Source organism: Centruroides vittatus, unplaced genomic scaffold (assembly GCF_030686945.1).
Source record: "Centruroides vittatus isolate TY-2023 unplaced genomic scaffold, ASM3068694v2 contig_388, whole genome shotgun sequence".
In the NCBI taxonomy this organism is placed as follows: Eukaryota; Metazoa; Arthropoda; class Arachnida; order Scorpiones; family Buthidae; genus Centruroides; species Centruroides vittatus.
This window is the reverse complement of record NW_027122204.1, coordinates 363,979-386,666: the sequence shown is the minus strand read 5'-3', so window position 1 is coordinate 386,666 and position 22,688 is coordinate 363,979. Positions and strand designations below refer to the sequence as shown.

Sequence of the window (22,688 nt, the reverse complement as noted above, 5' to 3'; positions counted from 1 at the left end):
TAGTGTAAGCGATTGAGCATTCATTTTTTAATATTATAACCAGCAATTATTTATTGTGATTTGGTCATAATGCCGGGCTGCAATTTTTAATCATATTATAAATTTATTTAATTTAAAATATATGCTCTCCACTTCAAATTAGTAGTATCTTGCTCCTGTACATCATACTTTCTCTTTAACAGTAGAGTCGTGCAGGTCTTCTATTAACTGCTTTCCGGGCAAAAGTTTTGAGTTGAAATAACGTAACTTCCGGTTTGCATTGGAAGTTCTTATATAATTAATCGGGGTCTCCTGCCCATAACGTTTCCGTATCTGGTCTCATCTATTGGTATCTAACTCCGTTCTCGAGATTAAGGAAAGCCGGACGGACGGACGACAATGGGAATTTATAGGTCCTACAATTTTTTCAAATTAAAGTCCAATAAGAAATGAAATAATTGATTGATATATTGAATTACTCATTAATAAAATATAATTTTAGATTTATTAAGTCGACTTTTATTAGTTTAAATTTTATTCCTAAAGCCTCTTGGGATCCAACACTACATCATTCCCATAAGTAGGCCACAGATGAGGGTACAAGAATTGCCACCTAATGTTTTGATTCCGAGATTCTAGCGATTTCTTCCATAGATACGGTTATTTTTTAATTGTATGTGGATCGTGTCGGATAACGAGAAACCTCGGTCAATCGGGATTCGGATAATCTAGATAAAGTTTGAATAAACACAAATCTATCAGTACAAAAGCAATAACCTTACATATAAATATGTATAAACGTGAATAAATAAGAAATAAAACATAATATCGAGAAAATATCAAACAAAACAAAAGAAAATTAAATTTAATGATGGAAAAATTCTGCCTTCAGCCGTGCGTGTTCGCTTATCGTTGTGATAAGTGATCCGGACTACTCATTTGAATCGATCTCAGTTTGGACCAGGTTCATCTCTAATGGACAAAGTTGAAACCTGCCTAGCGCTACTCGAGAAAGTTCAATCAAATCTTTGTCTCAGCCATATCAGATTAGTAACGAACGGAACAAGATCGTAATCTTTGATAGCACGCTTCTTCAAAAGTTCTATGACAATTTTAACGGATTCGGCAAAAGTATTTTTAGTAATAACTGATTTTCTTAAGAATTTATTACAGTTGTATCGATCTGAAGAGAATAAAGATTTGAAAGGCTCGGTTTATCGGAATTCTAAAGCGGGTTTCTTTATTCATTTAGAATTCCTTATGTCTGAATCCTGAAATCGGTGTATCGTTTGCTAACATTAAGTTCTTGCAATTGATATAGGCTTAATCTCGCACTGCCACAATAATTCTCTGGCTTTTGTTTATAAAAGGATTGCTATTAATTTAGTTTATTGAAAAATCAAATGTGCACTTTATTGTTTTCAATGAGAACTTTTCGGCGTAAAATCAAACAATGTAAGTTTGATCAATGGCAGGTTCTGATACTCGAAATCTATATCAAGTATCGGGCGAAAATTCGCAAGAATGAAGTGTTCTCGCGATAACTTCGAGAGAATTTAAATCTCGAATGAAATCAACAATAATTATTCACAAACAACGTAAAGTTTTGTTACAGAAGCACTAGCGAAATGAGTGTTTTAGATTGCTTGCTTCTATGTATATTTGAATGTGGTATGGAGTATTTCCGGAAACTTTGCACGTTGGAACAAACGAAGATAATTTTGTTTTGGTTAAATAGAACTTCCAAATTTGATCTCATTTTTCAAGAATCTTTCGTGTGTTATTTTGGTCCGAGAACTTAGAATGGACCAATAAACTTACGTCCGAAAAAATATTTTTTCAAACATACTCAAGTATTTTTTCTGAATCTTTCAATTCTCAATGGGGGTATTACAGAAAAACAGCATTCTTATCGAGAATTGTAGAGGACAAGAATATGAATAGAAATAATAAAAAGATAAAGGTAAAACATCAAGATTTACAAAATGGTATATTGACGGCCGGATGGCTGACTGTGATTAAGGCGCCTCACAACCTACCGCTCTGGAGTGTACCCAGGATTCTTTTCAGGTGGTGGTCTGTCCCGGAAATGTCTCACCACCCGGCCGCTTTTGTTGTGGGTTTCTTGCCAAACTCGTGATGTTTACGACTAAAAGAGGCACCTTCAGTCCACAGAAGGAGAAAGAATCAAATATGAGAGAAAAAGGTATATTAAACTTATAGTACCTTTTGGATTATCTGTAATTGTCACAGATGCATTGTCAGTTTTGGAGGTTTCCATTTTCAATAATACGGTATCCATTTTCAATAATACGGTATCCATTTTTTTGGATGTTAGACAAATGTGTATATTGTTACAATGTCTATATAACGATAAAACTCTGAAGTCTAAATATTACAAAAAGGAATATAAAGTGGATTGTACAAAATTTTAGATTTTAAAAGGCAAATTTCGCGAATAATTACAAATATCCATTTGATATAATTCTACTGATAGATGACAACAAATATTGCTCATATATTATCAGATGAATTGGACTCGTTTAGTTTTGTGCCTAATTATAGTAGTACATGGCATACTGTTTTCATTAAAATTAATTTAAGATAACAAACTGATAAAGAACCAGTCGTTATACAAAATGATGTAGTATGGATCTCAAATAACAATGACGAGACTTTTTTAAAAGAAATTATTTAAGCAACAGATTTTAAAGAGTGGTAAAGAAAGTCTCGAAGAGTTGTTTTAACAACGTTCGTGGAAAAACATAGTTTTATTATATAAGTATTACATTTCTATCGAAAAAATTTGGTTCTTTAGGAGTCGAAGTTTTTAATGCGATAATTGATATTGTATAAATTCATTATATCTGCGAATTAAATCGTTTTCCGAAACGTTAATTCGAAAAATTTGGCCTTTTGTTTAGCATCAGAACTGCACACGTTATCGAAAGTAATTTCTAATATAGATTAAAAACCATGCGTACCACAACATTTAATTTTATCATTAAAAGCAATTTATGCATATTTTTTACATTTCGTGATCGCTTTAAGGATGATTTTCATCTTCCAGCCACAATAGAAGTGCTGAAGAAATCTCAACTGTTTAACGTAAATAACTTTTTTGCTTTAATTCTAGTATTTAGGAATTACTAAAGGTAATTCTTAGGAAAAAGTTGACTGCGAAGAACTAAATTGTTGAACTTGCAAAGAATTTAAAACGTTTATGAGAACCCAAGCAAAGTTGTGGATGATTCTGATGATTGAGAACAGACTTGACAACGAAGTAACAGTATAAATGAAAGTATGATCCTACCGATGGCACTTCCAGCCGCCATCAAAGTGGCTACAAATTTTGTTAATTCTAAATTCAAATTGATTTTTAATTTGTATTTGTTTTTAATTCAATTATTATTTAGACTGATTCATACTCGAAACGATTCGTCAACCGTAATAGTAGTTATTTAATGGCAGTCACTAGCATTCTTATGTCTTTTATCGTGATAATAGTTAATCGTTTATATTCACGCAAAGTAGATATAATCGTAACGTTATTAGTAATTCGATGTGGTGTTGCTGCCAAAGAAGATATAACTTTTTAATAACCTCTCAAATCGAAAAAAAGAAGTCAACAATTGGGTTCATGTAGACCAAAAATAATAATCAATCTTTTGTCAGAAACTGAATTGGAGACAAATCAGCATGATTTTAAACTTTGTCTTGTTTGATTCTCTGACGAGAAAGGTGTTTTCTTTTTTTCGTTCGGATTTACAAATCCATCAGTACTTACAACTAGTGGATATTTCAGTCTTATGTTTGGATTGTTGAATGTATAGTTGTTGATGCTAGTTATAATCCGAAATAGTCAATGCTTTACCACCTTCCAAAGAAGATAGGTTTGACAAATTTTGGTTAATGTAACCCTTGGTGGCAAGATGGCGGTTCGTCTCTGATTCCAGCAAGGAAACAGTGGGACGCACGTTCTAACCTAACCTATTCTAATTGGTTGCTAATAATTATGGTAATTTATTTGAATAGGTTAGGTTAGGTTAGAACGTTCGTCCCACTGTTTCCTTGCTGGAATCAGAGACGAGCCGCCATCTTGGCACCAAGGGTTACATTAACCCAAATTTTGGATTGGATTGATAGAAATGAAGCATCGCAACACACGAGCGATTTTCCAAGGGAGATTCTTCCCGAGAGAATTTTCTATGGGAAACGGGCTCCTATTTAGGTGTCGTACAGATGAAGAAAAAGCCGGAAAACTTCCACACGAGCAGTTCGTAGGTGAGGCGCGAACCCGAGACCAACTGCTACCTTTCTGTATTTTTGTCCACTTGGCCGCTAGTACTCCGAAACGTGGAACGAAACTTTATTCAAATTCATTTAGCATTCAGAGTGTAGGTTAATATGAAAATTGAAATTATTGTTTATTTATGATAATTAATCATTTCATAGACTATGATATACTGGGTAAAGCAATAACTATTGCCACTTTGAATATCTCTTGAGATATTGATAATTCACTACGTTTATTTCTTCGTGATTGTATGGTGTCATAGGAGATGTGTTTTGATGAAAAAATAATTTGACCTTGAGTGGGAGTATCAAGGTGAAATAAAGGTCACCTCCGTTTTTTGAAATGCCGCATGTATATAATGGCTACTAAGAGGAATACAACGATCTATGACATAAAGATGTTCAAAATCATTGAAGCTCACTTTAACAGAAATACGAATTTTGGAACTTATTGAAGCATGCCATGATAACTCTATGGCATATGTTACGTACGGTGATAAATGCTGAGCTTGAATCACTTGACTGCTTATGTCATGGATCGTTGTATTCCTCTTAGTAGCTCTATCGAAAAATAAATATATATACACACACGGTATTTAATTTTTAATAATGAATATGGCCTTTATTTCACATTGATGAGGTCGTTCAAAGTCAAATTATTTTTATCCAAAGGCTTCCCACTTGTCACCATACAATCTCAAAGAAATGGGATCTTGATAGTTCACTTAGCTTAAGAGAGATTCGAGATGGCAATAGTAATTGTCAACCCTGTATATTTTTATGTAATTCATATTCATGCCAAAGCTTGTTCAGTTTGATCTGCGGTGAGATAAAACAATTCACAGTTCTGCCGGTTGGTTATACATTTGATTTTAATAATGTTCTAATCTTTTAAATATTTTTAAAGACTGATTCCATATTCATTTGCTTAACAAATTTGGAAATTCTATTTGACGATTTCACAAAATTATTTGATACAATCTGATTGACACAAAAATTAACATTAATTACTGTTAATAATTTCTTATTTTTATTATAGGAATGTAGGTAATAATCTGCATTCTGTTTGTTTAAAAAAGGCATATTCTTGTCAAGTATGTTTTAAATATTTATATACCATAAAATACAGTGTAACAGACTCGCAAGCTGTTCGTGTATTTTGCACTAGCTGTAGCGCTATACTTGCATTAAAATATCATATGGCATTTTATGTGCTATATAGGCATTATTATTATTATTATTAAAGTATTGAACAAAATCAAAATTGTATAAAAGGAAATCATTAGTTGTATAAAACCATTCCTCAGATCTTAAAACAATAAAAACAACATACGGTTACATACAAAAGACAGACAAAACGCCATACCGCATAACACCAAATCAACAGGTTGGCACCTGTTGATTTGGTGTTGATTGAACAATGTACAGTAGAGTCCCGGAAACTCGATAATTCAAAATTCGGTAAAACTCGCCGTGTGGTCCAAAAATAGAAAAATAGTCTAATTTTTATCTTTGTAACTTAACACTAAAATCAAATAACTTATCGTTCTTAGCCGGCGACACTTGATGATAACGTAAATTCAGTGTTAAGGAAGAATATAATCCATTTCTCAAGGTCCCATTGCAAAACGCCACGACACGAATGTCACTAACTCGAAAGTTGCCACCGAACAGGCAATATTTTTTAAATGAAAATTTAACAGCAAATAGAAAAAGTATTCGCCACCCTTGATCTAAACTATTATCACTAGAGTCTAATACAAGTGTTTGTGACATCAACGGTATATATTTTACTTATAAATTATATACTGTATCAATATTACAACATATTTATCTTGAACAGAAGCATTGTAATCGAGTTGTAAATATATTCGCCAAAATTTGATTTCTATAAACTAAATTTAGACTGCGTTTAGTCGAATTATCCCATATCTAGTAGGCCTATACATTCCTTGATACGATTCTATTAACTGTTTACACAATTTAGAGTTTTTAAAATGTGTAGATTGGGCACTTGGTATGATAAATCCTTATGTAAGATATCATTATATATATATATATATATATATATATATAATATAAAAAAATGAGAACATTGTGACGAAAAGTTGCTGCCCGGAATTATTACGATGTCACAATAAATAATCGCTGGTTAGAAGTAGTTTGGTTTATTTGGTTACGGCAACGCGACACGTGAGTGATCTGCCATCCCAGAAAGACGTTAATGTAAAATTGTCCCAATTGAAGTGTTACTAACGCGAAGGAAACCCAGAAAACTCCACTTCGCCGGTCCTTGGCCATGCGCGAACCCGCGACCGACTAACAGTGTTCGGTGATTTTATCCACTCGGTTACTGGAGCATACTTAGTGGGCTGTAATTTGAAAAACTGTAGAGCTATAAATATCCAGTAGTCCGTCCGTCTCTGACCTTTCTTAATCTCCAGAACGGAGATAGATGGATGAAAGTCGAGACCAGACATGGAAATCGTAAGAGGAAAGGACCAGATTAACCATATACGAACTTCCGATTTGTACCGCAAGTCACGTTATTTCAATACAAAAATTTTCCTTTGAACGGAGTTGGATACATAGTCGGCACGACTGTATTGCTAATAGGAAAAGTATGATGTACAGGGGTAAAACACTACTTCACTCCACGCATGCAAGTGCTACGTGCTACCTGTCGCAGTAATGGCGCATCTATTTTGCGCTATATCATTGTTGCAGTAATTCAGTGAATATAATATATATATATAGAATATAATTTTTAAATATATATATTTTTTGTAAGAAATATATTTAGTTAATTATTTTGTTAATTTTTTTGCTAATAGATGGCGCTACATGTAACTCAGAAATCGGATGTAAATAAAAATTAATTAATTTACAGAAGTTTAGTAGATATTTTGGGGTGGGATGTACTAAGCGACTTAAGTTAGAAGTATTTGAACGTAACTGCCGAGTATCGTAGCAATTGGTCGAACGGCCTGGGAGTGTATAACGAAACAAACAAACAAACATCCTCATTTATATATATATTAAATAAAATTGATTGTTACTGATATGTGCAGTAATTTTCATAATTTCCTTTGTGGTTGTCCCATAATGTTTTTCCAATTCAGATTTTTATCAAAAATAACATCCAAATATCTAATAATGCTCAACCGTCTCAAAAACATACGAATCTTAGAACTTTATTTTTACTTTTAAATGTTATATATCCAAATTGATCAACAATAGACAACTTAAGCTGATTTAAGTAATTTCTAAGTTCGAGAAAATTCAGTTACAGCATCGAAAGTATTTCTTGATCCTTCTTGACTTTTGCTCGAAATCGTCGCCGCATAGTCACAACTGACATGATTTCTGTATATACTAACATAATGCCATTGGCATTGTGTTAGCATATACAGAAATAGGCATTGTGTTCTGAATGCCTGAATGCATTGTGTTCTGAACACATAGGCATTGTGTTCTGAATGAAGGCGAGACTTGTTATGAAGTCATACCAATGCTGGTAGATTGTATTTAAGTAACGTATATAATGATTTTATACTTTCTTTATTACAAGTAGTAGGAACCGAATTTGAAGTCTTTAAGTATTTTTAAATTTTGGGGTATTTCAAGTTCCCTTTTAAGATATTGCACCGGAACTATGAAATCACTATATCACCTCCAATATCAAAATATATTTAACTCTAAAAATATAAGTATAGTGTGTTGGCGATACGACGCTACACTGTCTAAAAAGTCACTCCGCTGTGTCCAAGACAAAGTAGTTCGATCGATTCAGTCAATTCTTACTGTGAGAGAAGACAAGAATTAGAAGTGCGTTCAACTATCGCATCATAGTAAAAGAGATACAATCCTATGTTAAAGACGGGTGGACCAAGACAGAACTACACGTACACAGTTCTGTGTGGCCTATGACATTATCAACACAGAAAGCTATTTTTTGGTCGCATAGCGTACGTAGCGCTGTATCAGGCTCCAGCATAAGAGTGCCTTTTCATTCTGGCTGAGCGCCATCTTTGCTAAATCTCAAAGTTTCTGTAAAAGAAATATTGGAATTTATCTGTAATTCGTACACCGAAAGATCTACATAGTTTGAGTGGCGAAATTTTAAAATATTTCACGGACTTACGAATAACCTTGCATCATCAACGCTTAGGTTTTCTTGAAATTTGTGAGACAATGCTAATACTTAAATTAACACCGGAAGTTTACGTCTTTGAAAATTTATATATTACCTAATTATTTTGCATTAAAAATCGTTCATGGCTTTATTTTATTGTCGAAGATTTCATTATAAGTCAACATTTCGCGTTATAAGCGCTCTAATAATACGTAGAAAAAAAATGATTTTATGATTTTTAAATGATCTGTTTCGAAGCGAATCGTTTTATATTTCTTTTAAACCTAAATTAATCACAATACTAATGCTTCTACATTTTGTAATTAGAAAAGTACGCCAAAGCTGGACATTTTACGAGGTATACAATATGAAATTCTCGGTTGGTATATTTTTGATGTATAGTTCGGAATTTTAAAACCAGGGGTCAGCACGTGCAGGCATCGCCATCTGCACAAAAGTTATTGTCATGTTACTCATTGGAAAAGTTTATTTATTGTTATAAGTTGAAGTTGACAACTGTTCGTAATCGTACGGGTTAATTAAAAAAAAGATATATTTTTTGAAATGATAGAAGATAGTTTATCGCCTTATACTTCGTCGGAAATCGATGAGAAAAACGAACTGAGGGAAGAATTGCTTCCGGATGAATATTCTGATGAGGTAGGATTTTTTCCGCCAAGAAATTCGCGGCAAACTAACAATTGCGATTTATACACGCGACTTTTTATTCGTAGAGCGAGACTAGTATTAGACCGATCGTTTTCCCCCCTAAATGAGTAATTTAAATAACAGTAATGATAACTATCTTATTCTGTTTAAATTATTACTTCCTGTTTGTTTATATAAGATCGCACAGTTGTCACGTTATGGAATCGAATGTATATTACATTCTGAAACGTGACAACTTTTCATTCATTGGCCAAATTATGTTTAATTATGTTTTTCGTATAAACAGCAATGAGAATTTAGTGAAAGAATTTTATCAGCTTGGTCTTGATAAAGGTTATCTAAAAATTCCTTAAAATAAGTGTTGTTGCTTTATTTTCTGATAGACTTGCAAATATTAAGTTAAATGTTTTATATATATATATATATATATATTTTTTTTTAAATTTAAATTATACACAAAATATATAGGTAATCATATAGTTTCATATCCTTACACGTATTCTTTTTGTTAGCTTTTTAAAAGACATGTATTCCCTTTTTGAGCAGTTGACCTTGAAAAATTATTTGCTTTCTCTAAAAAAAAAAAACTCACTGATTTAGACTGAATTATTTTTGTATGGGAAAATATTTGAGTAACAATTCATTTTCGGATATTATGTTATATAAGTATCTTTGTTGTTAAAATTAATATAAAGAAAACCTTAAATCCAGTAAAATGGAATGTTTATTAATGGAATGAATGTTTTCAACCATATTGAGTGGTGAAATATATTAAATGTTTTATGCTCCTGTGTGTGTGTGATTGGCTATGTAAATTTGAATTTTTAGAATGTTTTTAGTGCCCGCCAGAGGCCGAGTGAATAAAACCAACAAACGCCGGTAGTCGGTTTGCATCTTGCCAATGGACTGGCCGTGTGGAGTTTTCTACCAACCTAACATAACACCTAAATAGGAGCCAATTTTTCATAAAAGACCTCTCGGGAGGCACTTTCCCTCGGCAGAGTGCCCGTGTGTTGCTTTGCCGACTTGTCATACGCTGCTAAAACCAAGCTAAAATTGAATGCTTTTAATTTTAAATATGCTTCCTGTTAATTTCATTATAGAACCTAAAGATGATTATTCAACATGGTTGAAAATGTTCATTTTGTTAATAAACATTCTATTTTTACTGGATTTAAGATTTTTTGATATTAATATTAAATAATACAGCCAATTTTGAGAGGTTTTTCATGTTTGTTATTAAATAAGCAAATTCTACATTACATTAACCAACGATAATTATTTTTAATTTTCAGAAATTGTTTAGTAACTATTCATTTCTTGTTTATACATAAATATTTAAGTGCTTCTGTTATAATGCAAATATAACATCTTCAGAAATGTGATTCTTAGATTAAGAATAACAAAGTTTGAACATTAATAACGTTTTTCTGTTTAAATGTTATTTGATTCTTTTAAATTTTTGTTGTAGTGTGAAATAAACACTTCAGAAATTTTTAATAAATGATTTTTGAATTGACTATAGTCTTTATAAGAGAAAAATGTTATAATTATTTAGACTTTAAAAATAGAACAGATTTTAAATAATATAAACTCTTGATTATTCAAAAGATTTATTTTGTTATTGACGATTCGACTAATAAATTTTCAGATTATAGAAAGATTTCTGCGTTTTTTGGAATATATTATATCATGTTTTTTGATGGGATAACTCATTTATAAAATTATTAACAGTTAAATAATTATAACCAAGAAATTTTACATAAAAATTGTTACTATGTTATGTAAAAACAATTTTTTAGATGCAATTGCTTTTGTCATTAGCAACATATTTTAATTTATCGATTAGAAAACTGAAAATAGTTAAATCAAAATGAACATTCATTGAAATGCAATTATAAAATATTAGAAATTTAAATTGATCCATTTTTTTTTATTAATGATAGATACTAAATAAAACAAACTATCCAAAATTTGTCAGACATTGTATAGCTATTAAAGGGGAAAATTTTTCTGTAGCACTTGATGACACAGAGTTGAATCAGTGAATTCAGACTTGAGGCTTGTTTTCTATATTACTGCTGTAGTCCTCTGCCAATTTTACGATTTTTTTAAACAAATATATTTACTCTTTAGTTATCATAGTTGGACTGATTTGAAATTATTGTAAAATTCTATAGATTCTATAGATTATACTCAGTCAAAGTAGAAATACTGAATTGATCTCTAAAATTTATACATCCATTAAATGTACAAATTAAATGGTAGATAGAAAACTGATCTTGAAACATTATGCATTGGCTATTCTTAATATTTAGATACTTTGCATCGACTACTACATAGAAACTGTTCAACGTAAGCTGCATATAAAATCTTTTCATCTTAAATGGGATTTGAAAATTAATATAATTGTTCGAAAGAGGAAAGCTTAAATTGTTAATATACCAATGAATGAAATTTTGAATTCTGTAATTTTTTCATTTCTTGGTCAATTAAGTTATTAAACATATTTTCCACTTTAAACATAAAAAGTAACAAATCCAAAGTTCCAATTGGCTGTATTGCTAAATAAAATATGTGATATCCCATATCTGGCCAACATAAGACTAAATTTATTATACCAATTATTTGTGTAATTCCTTTTAACCTCAGCTAATCTTTTAAGTACTCTCAATATTGTGTTTATCAATGTGTTCTTACTGTTGGCCATTCTCTTATAAAACCTCATAATCCTTATTACTGTATATGGCTCCAATTGTAACCTATTATCATCATGATGAATTATGTAACCAGGTACTGCCCTGTTTAAACAATAAATTTTTCTTGTGAATAATAATTGTGATTTTCTCGAAATAAGATAACCAGTCCATGCCCCACACTGGGAGAGCATAATGTATTGAATTTATGACAATTGATGAAAAGAGCTGATATTGTTTTTGTATAGAATTAGTTTTCATTTTCATTAATAAAAAAATTAAATTATTTATTATTCTATTTGCTTTACTTTGAGCTTGTTGGACATGTTTTCCAAAAGATAGTGTTGAACTAAATGAATTCCTAAGTATGAAATTTCTTCAATTACTTTCAATTTGTCATTTAGAAGGTAAAAATTGTGATCCTATTTAGCCATTCTTTCTCCTCTTTGAAATATAAGGATATGAGTTTTATTTGGGTTAATCTTCATTCCCAACTGAAAAAATATTTCTGCATCTGATTTAGTTTTCTCTGTAGACTAATTTTAATAGTTGAAATTAACACCACATCATCCACATATTGAATTGAATGGACTGTCTGATTTCCCACTGGAATTCCATCTTCTTCCCTGTTGAATTGTTTATCAATATGATCATGAAATTAAATAGGTGTGATAATGGGTCACCTTGAAAGAGACCTCTGCATATCTGCATATGTTAAAAGGATGGTAAGTATTCCTACCACTTTTAATTGTAACTAAATAGTGACCAAATAAAGATTTTATCGTTTTTATAAATATTGGATCTGCACCATGTATTTTTAATTTAGCGCACAGTTTTTCTATTGATATCAAATCAAAGGCTTTTTCTAGATCTAAAAAAGCTTTGTAGATTTTGCGTCTTTTTCTAGAAAGATGAATTTGAATAGTTGAGAGTAATACAAAGGTTGCTACTTCCGTTTTTCCACTCCTCTTGACGAAATCAAATCGTGAATTAGATATCAAAGAATTCACTCTTGTCCATTGATCAAACCTATTCGTGAGAACTGATGTAAAGATTTTTCGTAATGTAGACAATATAGCAATGGGTCTATAAATACTGTGATTTAGCCCGTCACCTAAAGGGGAAAATAATACTTTTTTGCCAGGGTTAGGAGATTTTATATATATTAACTTTGCGTAAATGAAAGATGAATAATATTTTAATGCGATGCATTCTAGATATTAAAAATGGAGATGCTTATAAAAAAAAAATATTTAAAAATTTTTGTGTGTCTATCTTGAGGAAACCGTGTTTTGTATTTTCTTTTCTTTCGAAGACACAATGTAGTGACGTAAACTTAAACACTGGGCGAATTTTTCATCCTTTTTATTCGGTTGGAATGCTTTTTATTACATAACGCGTTTCGGGTCGATGCCCCTCTTCAGCCACCAGGATTTAGAAGTTGGCTGAAGAGGGGCATCGGCCTGAAACGTGTTATGTAATAAAAAGCGTTCCAACCGAATAAAAAGGATGAAAAATTCGCCCAGTGTTTAAGTTTACATCACTACATTGTGTCTTCGAAAGAAAAGGAAAGGAAATTTTTATATGTATTTAAATATATATGTTATACATGGATTTATATTGTCATTATTCTGTAATATAACATAAATTTGTCCCTGTAAGTCAATGTTGGGTTGGGGAGTATCTAGATAATAAATTATGCCTTGTATGTCTATCTATTAATAGATACAGATACAAGGTACAATCTTGGATACCTGCGATACATAGCTACTGTCAACCTACAAATCTAGATTAAAATTAAAATATATTTTATTTTGAATCAAAAATGTTAGTTGAAAAATTTTTATTTTTAATTAAAATCTCACTGAAATACAATTTAAGGCTTTTGGATTTAAGTGTTTAAAATGTATTGGGTTGTTCGGAAAGTTCATAGCAGTTTTTCATAGCTGACAGTTGAGACACTGATTGACGTGAAAATGATTAGAATTGTACAAACCAATGAATATTATGATCAATGACCTTGAGATGTGTCTGTTACAAAAAACATTAAGATTATTCAAATATCGTTTAATTTGCCTCATTGCAAAAATGGATGCGAACAACATGCATTATCGACACTTGTTTTTTTTTTTTTTTTTATCGTAAAGGCAAAAATGCTGTACAAACAGCAAAAAAATATGTGACGATTATGGTGGGAGTGCTGTAACAGAATAAACTGTTCAAAAGTGGTTTGCAAAATTTAAAGCGGGTAATTTCAGCCTTAAATATGCTCCCTGCTCAGGATAACTTCCCGTTATTGAAGAAGACCAGATCAAAGCATTATTGGATGAAAACCCTCATTACACAACTCAAGAGATTGCAGACATAGTGAAGTCATCAAACAGTACTGTATTTCAACATCTAAAGAAGCTTGGATATGTGAATTGTTACAACATTTGGATACCTCACAACTTAACAGAAAAGAACTTACTGGATTGCATCTCCAGTAAGTTCTGAATTTGTGATTCTCTTGAAAGATGAAATGAAAATGACCCTTTTCTGAAGTGCTTAGTGACAGGTGATGAAAAGTGGATCGTTTATAACATCATCAGTCGAAAACAATCGTGGGGTAAGAAAAATGAACCAAGGCCAGTCTTCATCCAAAGAAGGTCATGCTCACCATCTGGTGGGATTGGAAAGGAATCCTGTACTATGAGCTGCTTCCACAGAATCAATTGTTTGATTCTGATAAGTATTGTTTCCAATTGGATAAACTGAACATGGCAATTAAAGAAAAACATCTGGAACTAGCCAATAGAAAAGGCATTGTGTTTCACCAAGATACTGCCAGACTGCACACATCTTTATGAACACGCCAAAAATTATTGGAACTAGGCTGGGATGTTTTACCCCCACCCCCCATACTCACTCGACCTTGCCCTGTTGGACTACCATTTGTTCTGTTCTCTGCAAAATTTCCTTTATGATAAAAACTTTGATACTTTGGAAGCTTGCAAAAACCACGTGGATCAGTTTTTTGTGGGAAAAACTGGAAAGTTCTATAAAGAGAGTATCATGAAGCTCCCTCTTAGATGGCAACATGTCATTAAAAACAATGGTGCATACATAATGGAATAAAAGTATATTTTTAGTTTTAAAACAGTTTCTTTTATTTCTCTTATAAATCGCTATGAACTTTCCAAACAAACCAATATTTGGTATTTCTGCATTTTTTTCACACAGTGCTTACTTAACAAGTTTTTTCAGTAAACCACTATCTTATGCCCATTGCTTGCATTCCTTTCAACTATGCAAGGAGATTAAAGAACCGTGAATAGCTGAAAGGAATGCAAGCAATGGGCATAAGATAGTAGTTTGCCGGCTTCCTTCACATTACCAATATACTTGCTCACTTATTAAATTTGGTTGTAATGCATGGTTTGAATAGAGCATTACAAAGAACCAAATACAAAAAAATCATATAACTTTGCTTTTGGAAAGGTTTGTAGAACAAACTACTCAGGTTAATGAAGGCTAGAATTTATCTGCAACATCAAGATTCATGTACCCTGCCTTATTAGATCAAAGTGGACTTTGATAGTGTTGAAAAAATTCATAGTATCAAAAAATAACTATTGGACATACATGACAAATTGCAGCTTTTCAGATTTAAATCTACAGATAGGGATTTTCTTGAATATGTTTAAGGGATCTGACCAGTGGTCCTGGTACTTAATAAGTTGAAAGAAGAAAAATATTGTTATCTTGGATGTCTTGCCAGTATAATTTGAAGTGAAGAATTTGTTATCCAACAATGTAGATACTGTTTCTTACTATGCCCATTTGTTGAGTTTCTTTTGAAAGGCCTAAATGAAAGAATTGAAAACACGAGTTAAAAAATCCTTAAAACCAATCATTACTCTACTAAATACTAAGATAAACAGTTGCTCTTTACTGAGAAGAAAGCTGAATTAAATTTTTGCAAGTTCATCATGCTGCACAAAACGAAGGAAATTAGAGATAGCCCTGTCACTAGATGTTTCGGAATGGGTACTAACTACAATACCAAAACGCCAGATTGCCAAGGAAATTCCAAGTCTCATAGTGGTATTTTAATCAGACCTATACAGTTAAAAAAGTCCAGAAATTTTTCAAGGAGTAGTCTAACCAGATATGTTGGGTACTGCTCCTTACTGCCCAGCCAGATATTATAGCCAGGCTGAACTACAATGGATATGATTAAAAGGCCCTAATAGAATCCTCAAGGCAGTCAAAAATAAAAGCCTGAAGTCCTGAGCTTTGAGTGATAAAAATGAAGACTTGTCATTTCTCTAGTTACAATGCTACAGTATGACTGTTATGTGTTTACTTGTTTTATGTCATTTATGTATTCTTTAAAGGTTGAGATGGAGTTTTAAAAAGTCCTGATTTGTATGCATTGTAGATTTGTTGAGATTAAATTTTCTGACAAAACAAAATTTGGAATTCCATTTTGAATTCTTCAGTAGCTTCAACGTTTCCACTAAGCTTTCTCTATGAATTCCCACTTCTCTGATCTCAGCATTGTTTAAAATGAATCATCCATCCTAAAGATGCATCAAAAAATAAATTTTACTCTATTAGCAATCAAAGACCCAGAAATTGATATTCCTTTAGCTCTTACTTGTGTAAATCATTCATATAATGCTTTATCAAGTTCATCATATGTAAACATCTTCATTGCTTTTCTTTTTTCAAATGCAAAGACAAATCAGATGACAATGCAAATGAAAGCAACTTATCCTTTTGTTTAAAAATGTCACAAACTTTACTTAATAGGAAATACTCGGAATAGTTAAAATCACTCTTTTTTTCAGCTATTATGCTACAAACACTTGGGTTGACAGCGAATGTCTAGCTAGTTATTTGGAACTTCTTGGATATGTTCCATTTAAACTAGATCATTGTAGATAATGAAGAGTTTGGTGAATTAAGCAGTTATCAGTGAAATGTGATTTTTTATGCTATAATAACTACATATATAATAGCATAGAGCAAAACAAAAAAAATATATAATAAATATCAACAAAATTTGCAAAAAATTAAAAATATATATATTATCAAATCAATAATAAAATTTGCTATATGACAAATTTAAAAAAGGTCATTTATATTTGAAAAAATGCTAGTAATCATCATCAATCATTCCCATTGGTGAAAATGGAACATATCCATTTCACCATTCATTGATCTGTTCAACTGGTCAATTTGACAGGTGACTATACTAGGTAGGGATGTAATTGTGTTATCTAGACATTTGCTGATAATTGGGTTGACTGTACTTCAAAGTAACTGTATATGTACTTTGATATGTTTGTGCTCTACAACTGTGTTTTTATCTAGGTACTAAATTAGGGATATCTTGTATCTAGATGCATATACACTGAGTGGCCAAAAAATTAGACACACCCTCTAATAATGAGTTGGTCCACCTTTAGCTCTGAACACAGCTGATATTCTTCTTGGCATGGACTCAACAATTTGCTGATACCATTGCTGAGGAATGTTGGCCCAAGCTGACATAATGGCAGCTCTAAGTTGGGTTAGATTGGATGGTGATATTTCTAAGCTTTGAAGTGATCTTTCAACTTCATCCCACAAATGCTCCATAGGATTGAGGTCAGGGAACTGAGCTGGCCATGAAAGCAGCAAATTGGTTTGAGGATGTTCCTCAAACCAATTTGAGACTGATCGAGCACGGTGGCAAGGTGCATTGTCCTGCTGAAAGTGACCATCTCCATCAGGGAACATTACAGCCATAAACGAGTGTATGTTATTGGCAATGATGTTGAGGTAAGCTGTGCTATTCAGAGATGTGTCCACAAATATCAAGGGACCCAGTGTACTCCAGGAAAACATTTCCCATGCCATAATTCCAATGCCACCAGCCTGAAGAGTTGTCATTTGACAGAAGGGAGTCCATGAATTCATGCTATTTGCACCATATCCTGATCCTGCCATGTACATGATGGAGCAGGAAACAAGATTCATCAGACCAGACTACTTTCTCCAGTCCTCAAGTGATCAATTTCATTGTTCCTGGGCCCACAACAGGCACCTTTTCCTATTTTTCTGTGATACCAAAGGCACTCTTGAAGGTCTCCTGCTACTAAAGCCTGTCCTTTGCAAAGTCCATCTTGTGCATTGGGATATGCTTTGTGATGCACCTGCATTGAATTCAGCTGTAATTTGTCGTGTTGTTACCTTCTGCTGCTGCAGGCTATGCCTTTCACCTCTCTTGTTTACCAGCCTTTTTCGACCAGAATTGTCCTTATCACTTGAAGTTTTTTTTTCTCAACTGCCACTCTCTAAACACCCGAGATACTGTTGGGCAAGAAAATCATAAAAGAGTTGTCGTTTCAGAGATGCTAGCACCAGCTCTTCTTGTACCAACAACCATCCCTTGTTCAAAGTCACTTAAATTTTTCGTCTTACCCATTTTGACATTAACTTTTGTGATAACTATGTCGTTTGAAGCTGAGCATTCCTTATATAAGCAATTCTGCATTGTTACATCATTCTATGTGGTCCACGTTCAAAAACAGTTCAAAAATTTTTAAATGTGACCCTTACATAAAAAAAAGGTTGCCCATCCCTATTTTAAGGTATGAAGCCGTAAAAGCACTGTGATTTTATAAACAAGACAGTCTTGTCAATACTTATATATATTTAAATTAAACTGTTATTTGACTCTATAAGATTTAGAATCTATTTTCAAGAATTCTAAGTAGTAAAAAACATTTCATAAGTGTAATAAAAATTTTGGTTATTAGAAAAAGCAGTGTTAATTTCTGTTTCTTACAGTATATGGTGCCAAGGTTTTTTCAATTTGAATATTCTGTCTTTTCTTTTTAATAATAATATAGATTTGCATGATCTTATAGAAAATAATAAAAGTTAACTCACGCCAAAGTTGCATATATTTCTGATAATTAGCACTGAGTTCAGCGTTAACGTAGATTCTTCTTTTTATTGCAAGCACTTTCGACGAAAAATTACGATCGTCGTCTTCAGGCGAATGTGGAAAGAACAAATTTTAAGTCGTCTTCAGGCGAATGTGGAAAGAACAAAGAACAAATTTGTTCTTTCCACATTCGCCTGAAGACGACGATCGTAATTTTTCGTCGAAAGTGCTTGCAATAAAAAGAAGAATCTACGTTAACGCTGAACTCAGTGCTAATTATCAGAAATATATTGCATGATCTTTTAGCCACATTTTTACTGGGACTTTAATTTTTATGAATAAACACAACTTTACTTTTTGTTTTAAAATATAAATTTATAAAAAAAAAAGTAAATATTAATATATATATAATAAACTACCATAATATAGCAAAGCTAATTACAAGAACTTGCAGTATTCAACTTCACAAACCAAGTTTCAAAAATAAATTTACTATTAGTTAGTCACTAGTACAGTCAATAACATAATAGGCATGGCCAATGAATCAACTGCAATTAATTGATAGATCAAGGAATAATTTTTGATCAGTTTCAGATAATATGGTCTGTTTATAATGCAAAAAACATTTTAACTTCAATAGGAATATTAATTCCATATTTTTCACAAAGAAATTAACTATTGATATAGTTCGGTAATGTTGTGCTCTATAAGTCTTTTGTGTTTGTTTGTTGTACAGTGAAAAGAACATGTGCAGATAATGAATGAGAAATATGAAATGGAATGTTTTTTCATATTTGGCATATTTGGCTTCGGAATGAATCTATGATTTACATATATTCTGAATACTGAGGGTGTACATGCAAATATATTCAACTTCAAAATTAATTAATGTCTATAAGAACCCTTCTGTTTAATGTGAGCTCCTTGCTGTTTGTCAACAAGCCTACATTGCCGTTTCATCGAGTCAAATATGTGTTTACATTTTTTTGGGTGTTACATTTGACCATTTGTCTTATAGTACTTTCCAAAGCCCACTTAGAGTTGTAGCATATCGGTCGAAAACTCGTTTAATGAATCCTAAACAGAATGTAAATAGATGGTGCTCGGTGATTTAGTAAGAATATCCAGTTCTTTAATCTTTAATCTCAAAAGACACTGTGCCCTTTTATATAATTAAGATCTATAGATGCTTTAAGATGTTCAAGATACTCCATAGTTTTCTCTGCAGTATGAGAAGGGGCTTTGTCATGATGGAAAGCTAGTTTTAATTTTATTTATTTCATTTCAATCTGAAAATTTATAATTTGAATCAAAATAACTTCAAGATATTATCATTTGACTAACTTAGTAAGTTCTGAAAATTTTGTTTGGCATAATCATCAAATTTCAAATTTGACTTTGAATTTTTTTTTTTTTTGTGAAACAAACTATAAATTATTGAAATATTTAAATTATTTCTGTTTATGCAAAGTAGTATTCTCAGATATTAAAAGAAAAATACTTAAATGTTAGAGCACAAGTGTTTTAAACAATTTTTATACTAATATACTGATTTATTATATTACGTTTTTAAAATTAGAACAAGTAATAAGCCTGTATTTTTCATTAATGAACTTCTTAATAGTTATGCCTTAAAATATTTCTACTTTTAATAATAATAAAAATAATATAGTACTACCTTCATTTCTATGATTTTGGCATATTTTGATCTCAAAGTTTGATAATACATATAAATCAATTATTTTCTGATAAGTATATATTCACAATAATGCAATTTCATATGGTAATATATAATTGTATTTATAGATTTTATCAAGATATGAAATCAAAATATCTCAAAATTATGAAGGTAAGATTATTTTATACCTTCAAATATATAAGAATTAGTTCACTTAGTTAAAATTTTGAATATTAAGCAATGTTAAACTAGTTTATCATCAAACAAAAAGATGGAAATAAATACTTCTCAGTTGTTCTTATGTATGTTTTAATGAAATGATTAAAACTGCATAATTCACCTGATCATTCTTAGAACTTTACATGCTATTTGTATATTATTCATTCCAAACAAGTTTATTCCTTTATTAAATGATTTAAGTGATTTTGTAGTTTACATCTATCATGTATGGATAGCTTTCTGGTACCCCTTTTATGCTTCTTATAATACATTTAATCTAGATATTGAATACATTAATAAAAGTATATTTGATTTCTTTGTTTTGTTTTCATTCTTGTTGCATTAGAATTTCACTTATTATAAGAATAATCTTATTTATTTTTTATCTTGCAATGATTTTTTTATTCTTAGAGAATATCATAATTCTAAAAAGAATGCTTGCTTATTAGTGAAATTTCAATGCATATTTCAGCTATCAGAAATTAACTTGTTTGTAAACAAAAGTACAGTATTTATATAACTTTACAGCATCTAAATTTTGCTTCATCGCTTCAAGAAAAACCATCACTATTTTATAGAGGTCTTATGACAGAAATTATTGTGTTAACAAATTTTATTTGTATTGGATGATGAGCTGAGAAAGTTTGAAAAATGTTTAATACGTTAAAATTTTGAATATTAAGCAATGTTAAACTAGTTTATCATCAAAAATAAAAGGGCCTCTATAAAATAGTAGGGTTTTTCCTAAAGTGAGTAAGTGATGTTGGGTTGAAGATTAATGATGATATATTTTGCTTAAGATTTTCAAAATAATTGATTTCAGAGGAAATGATAGTTTATAATTTCTACATTCATCTAATTTATATAACATTTTTTAATTAATACTTTGGATAATTTTTAAAGACAAACTATATTTTCAATAAAGGAAGATAAATATTTAAGATAGTTTTCTGTAAATATACTGTGTATATATAAATTAGCTATTTTAAGAAAAAATGGTTAATGTAACCCTTTGTGCCAAGATGGCGGCTCGCCTCTGATTCCAGCAAGGAAACAGTGGGATGCAGATTCTAACCTAACCTGATGTATTCTAATAATTTGGTTGCTAATAATTATGGTAATTTATTAGAATAGGTTAGGTTAGGTTAGAACCTGCGTCCCACTGTTTCCTTGCTTGAATCAGAGACAAGCCACCATCCTGGCATCAAGGGTTACATTAACCGAAAAAATTATATAAGAAATCAGTTAATCTTTTTTTTTCTTGTTCTACTAAATTTATGCCATCTAATTCAAATACAAGAAGATTATTCATGAAACTTATGATATGATTGCTTTTTATTTTTATATTTTCAAGTTATATATTTTATTTGAAGAGCTTGAGTGTAAAAGGAGCATATGCAACAAAAGCATGTTTTGAGAAATTTAATATTGCATTCTGGTGTATAGCTTGCCCAATATTGATGATACAGGTTCCAAAATTTGTCTGTAGGATCCTCTTGTGTCTGAAGTTTTTTCTAAAAAGTATTCACATACCATTATTTGGAAATATTTTTAGTGTGAAAGAAGTATGCAAACTCAAGGTTCACATTTTGTATTGACATATACATTTATAATGCAATTAATTATTTTTATTTTTTACAAAACTACAGTGGGTCTATGGTGTATATTATTAATTTGCAAAGTGAACATCAAATAGAACATCTGCTTTCTGATATTTAATACTAAGAAAAACTCCTCTGTTGCAGGATGTAATTAAGCATTTTGTTGAGTTTATTATATTTTTTGTGTAAGTTGCACTATCATTTTGCCACTTCAGTGGGACATCTGCGGCATGTGAGAAAGGGTGCCGTCTTCCCTTGTCAGCAAATGGTCTGAAGATACAAAAATTGGCCTTAATTAAAAATTCAAATTTTGTTGCATACACCTTTTACATTCAGCTTTTCGTTTATAAGATTATTGTTAAGGTATGTCTAAAAAATATAAACCTCTAAAATTTTTTTTTTTTTTTTAAGAACTGTTTATTATATCAAGATGATAAAAACAATATTTCTCTAATAATAATAATAATAATATATAATGATTGAAAAATATATT

At 31.2% G+C, this 22,688-nt stretch overlaps 1 protein-coding gene across 12 annotated transcripts in view; it reads left to right on the top strand.

Moving 5' to 3' along the window:
* Window positions 1–22,688, top strand: part of LOC136975771 (leucine-rich repeat protein soc-2 homolog) — a 138,244-nt gene that overhangs the window by 58,579 nt on the left and 56,977 nt on the right. For 2 of the 12 annotated variants that reach the window (XM_067270883.1, XM_067270885.1), the window contains exon 2: window positions 20,504–20,546. The exons of 6 other annotated variants lie outside the window; for them this stretch is intronic. In XM_067270883.1, the coding sequence (XP_067126984.1) occupies window positions 20,517–20,546 (30 nt within the window). In that variant the 5' untranslated portion in view covers window positions 20,504–20,516. Of the gene's footprint in view, window positions 1–8,837; window positions 9,071–20,503; window positions 20,547–22,688 lie in introns of those variants that run through there. 4 more of the 12 variants (XM_067270878.1, XM_067270882.1, XM_067270877.1 and 1 more) reach the window with 4 other exon arrangements.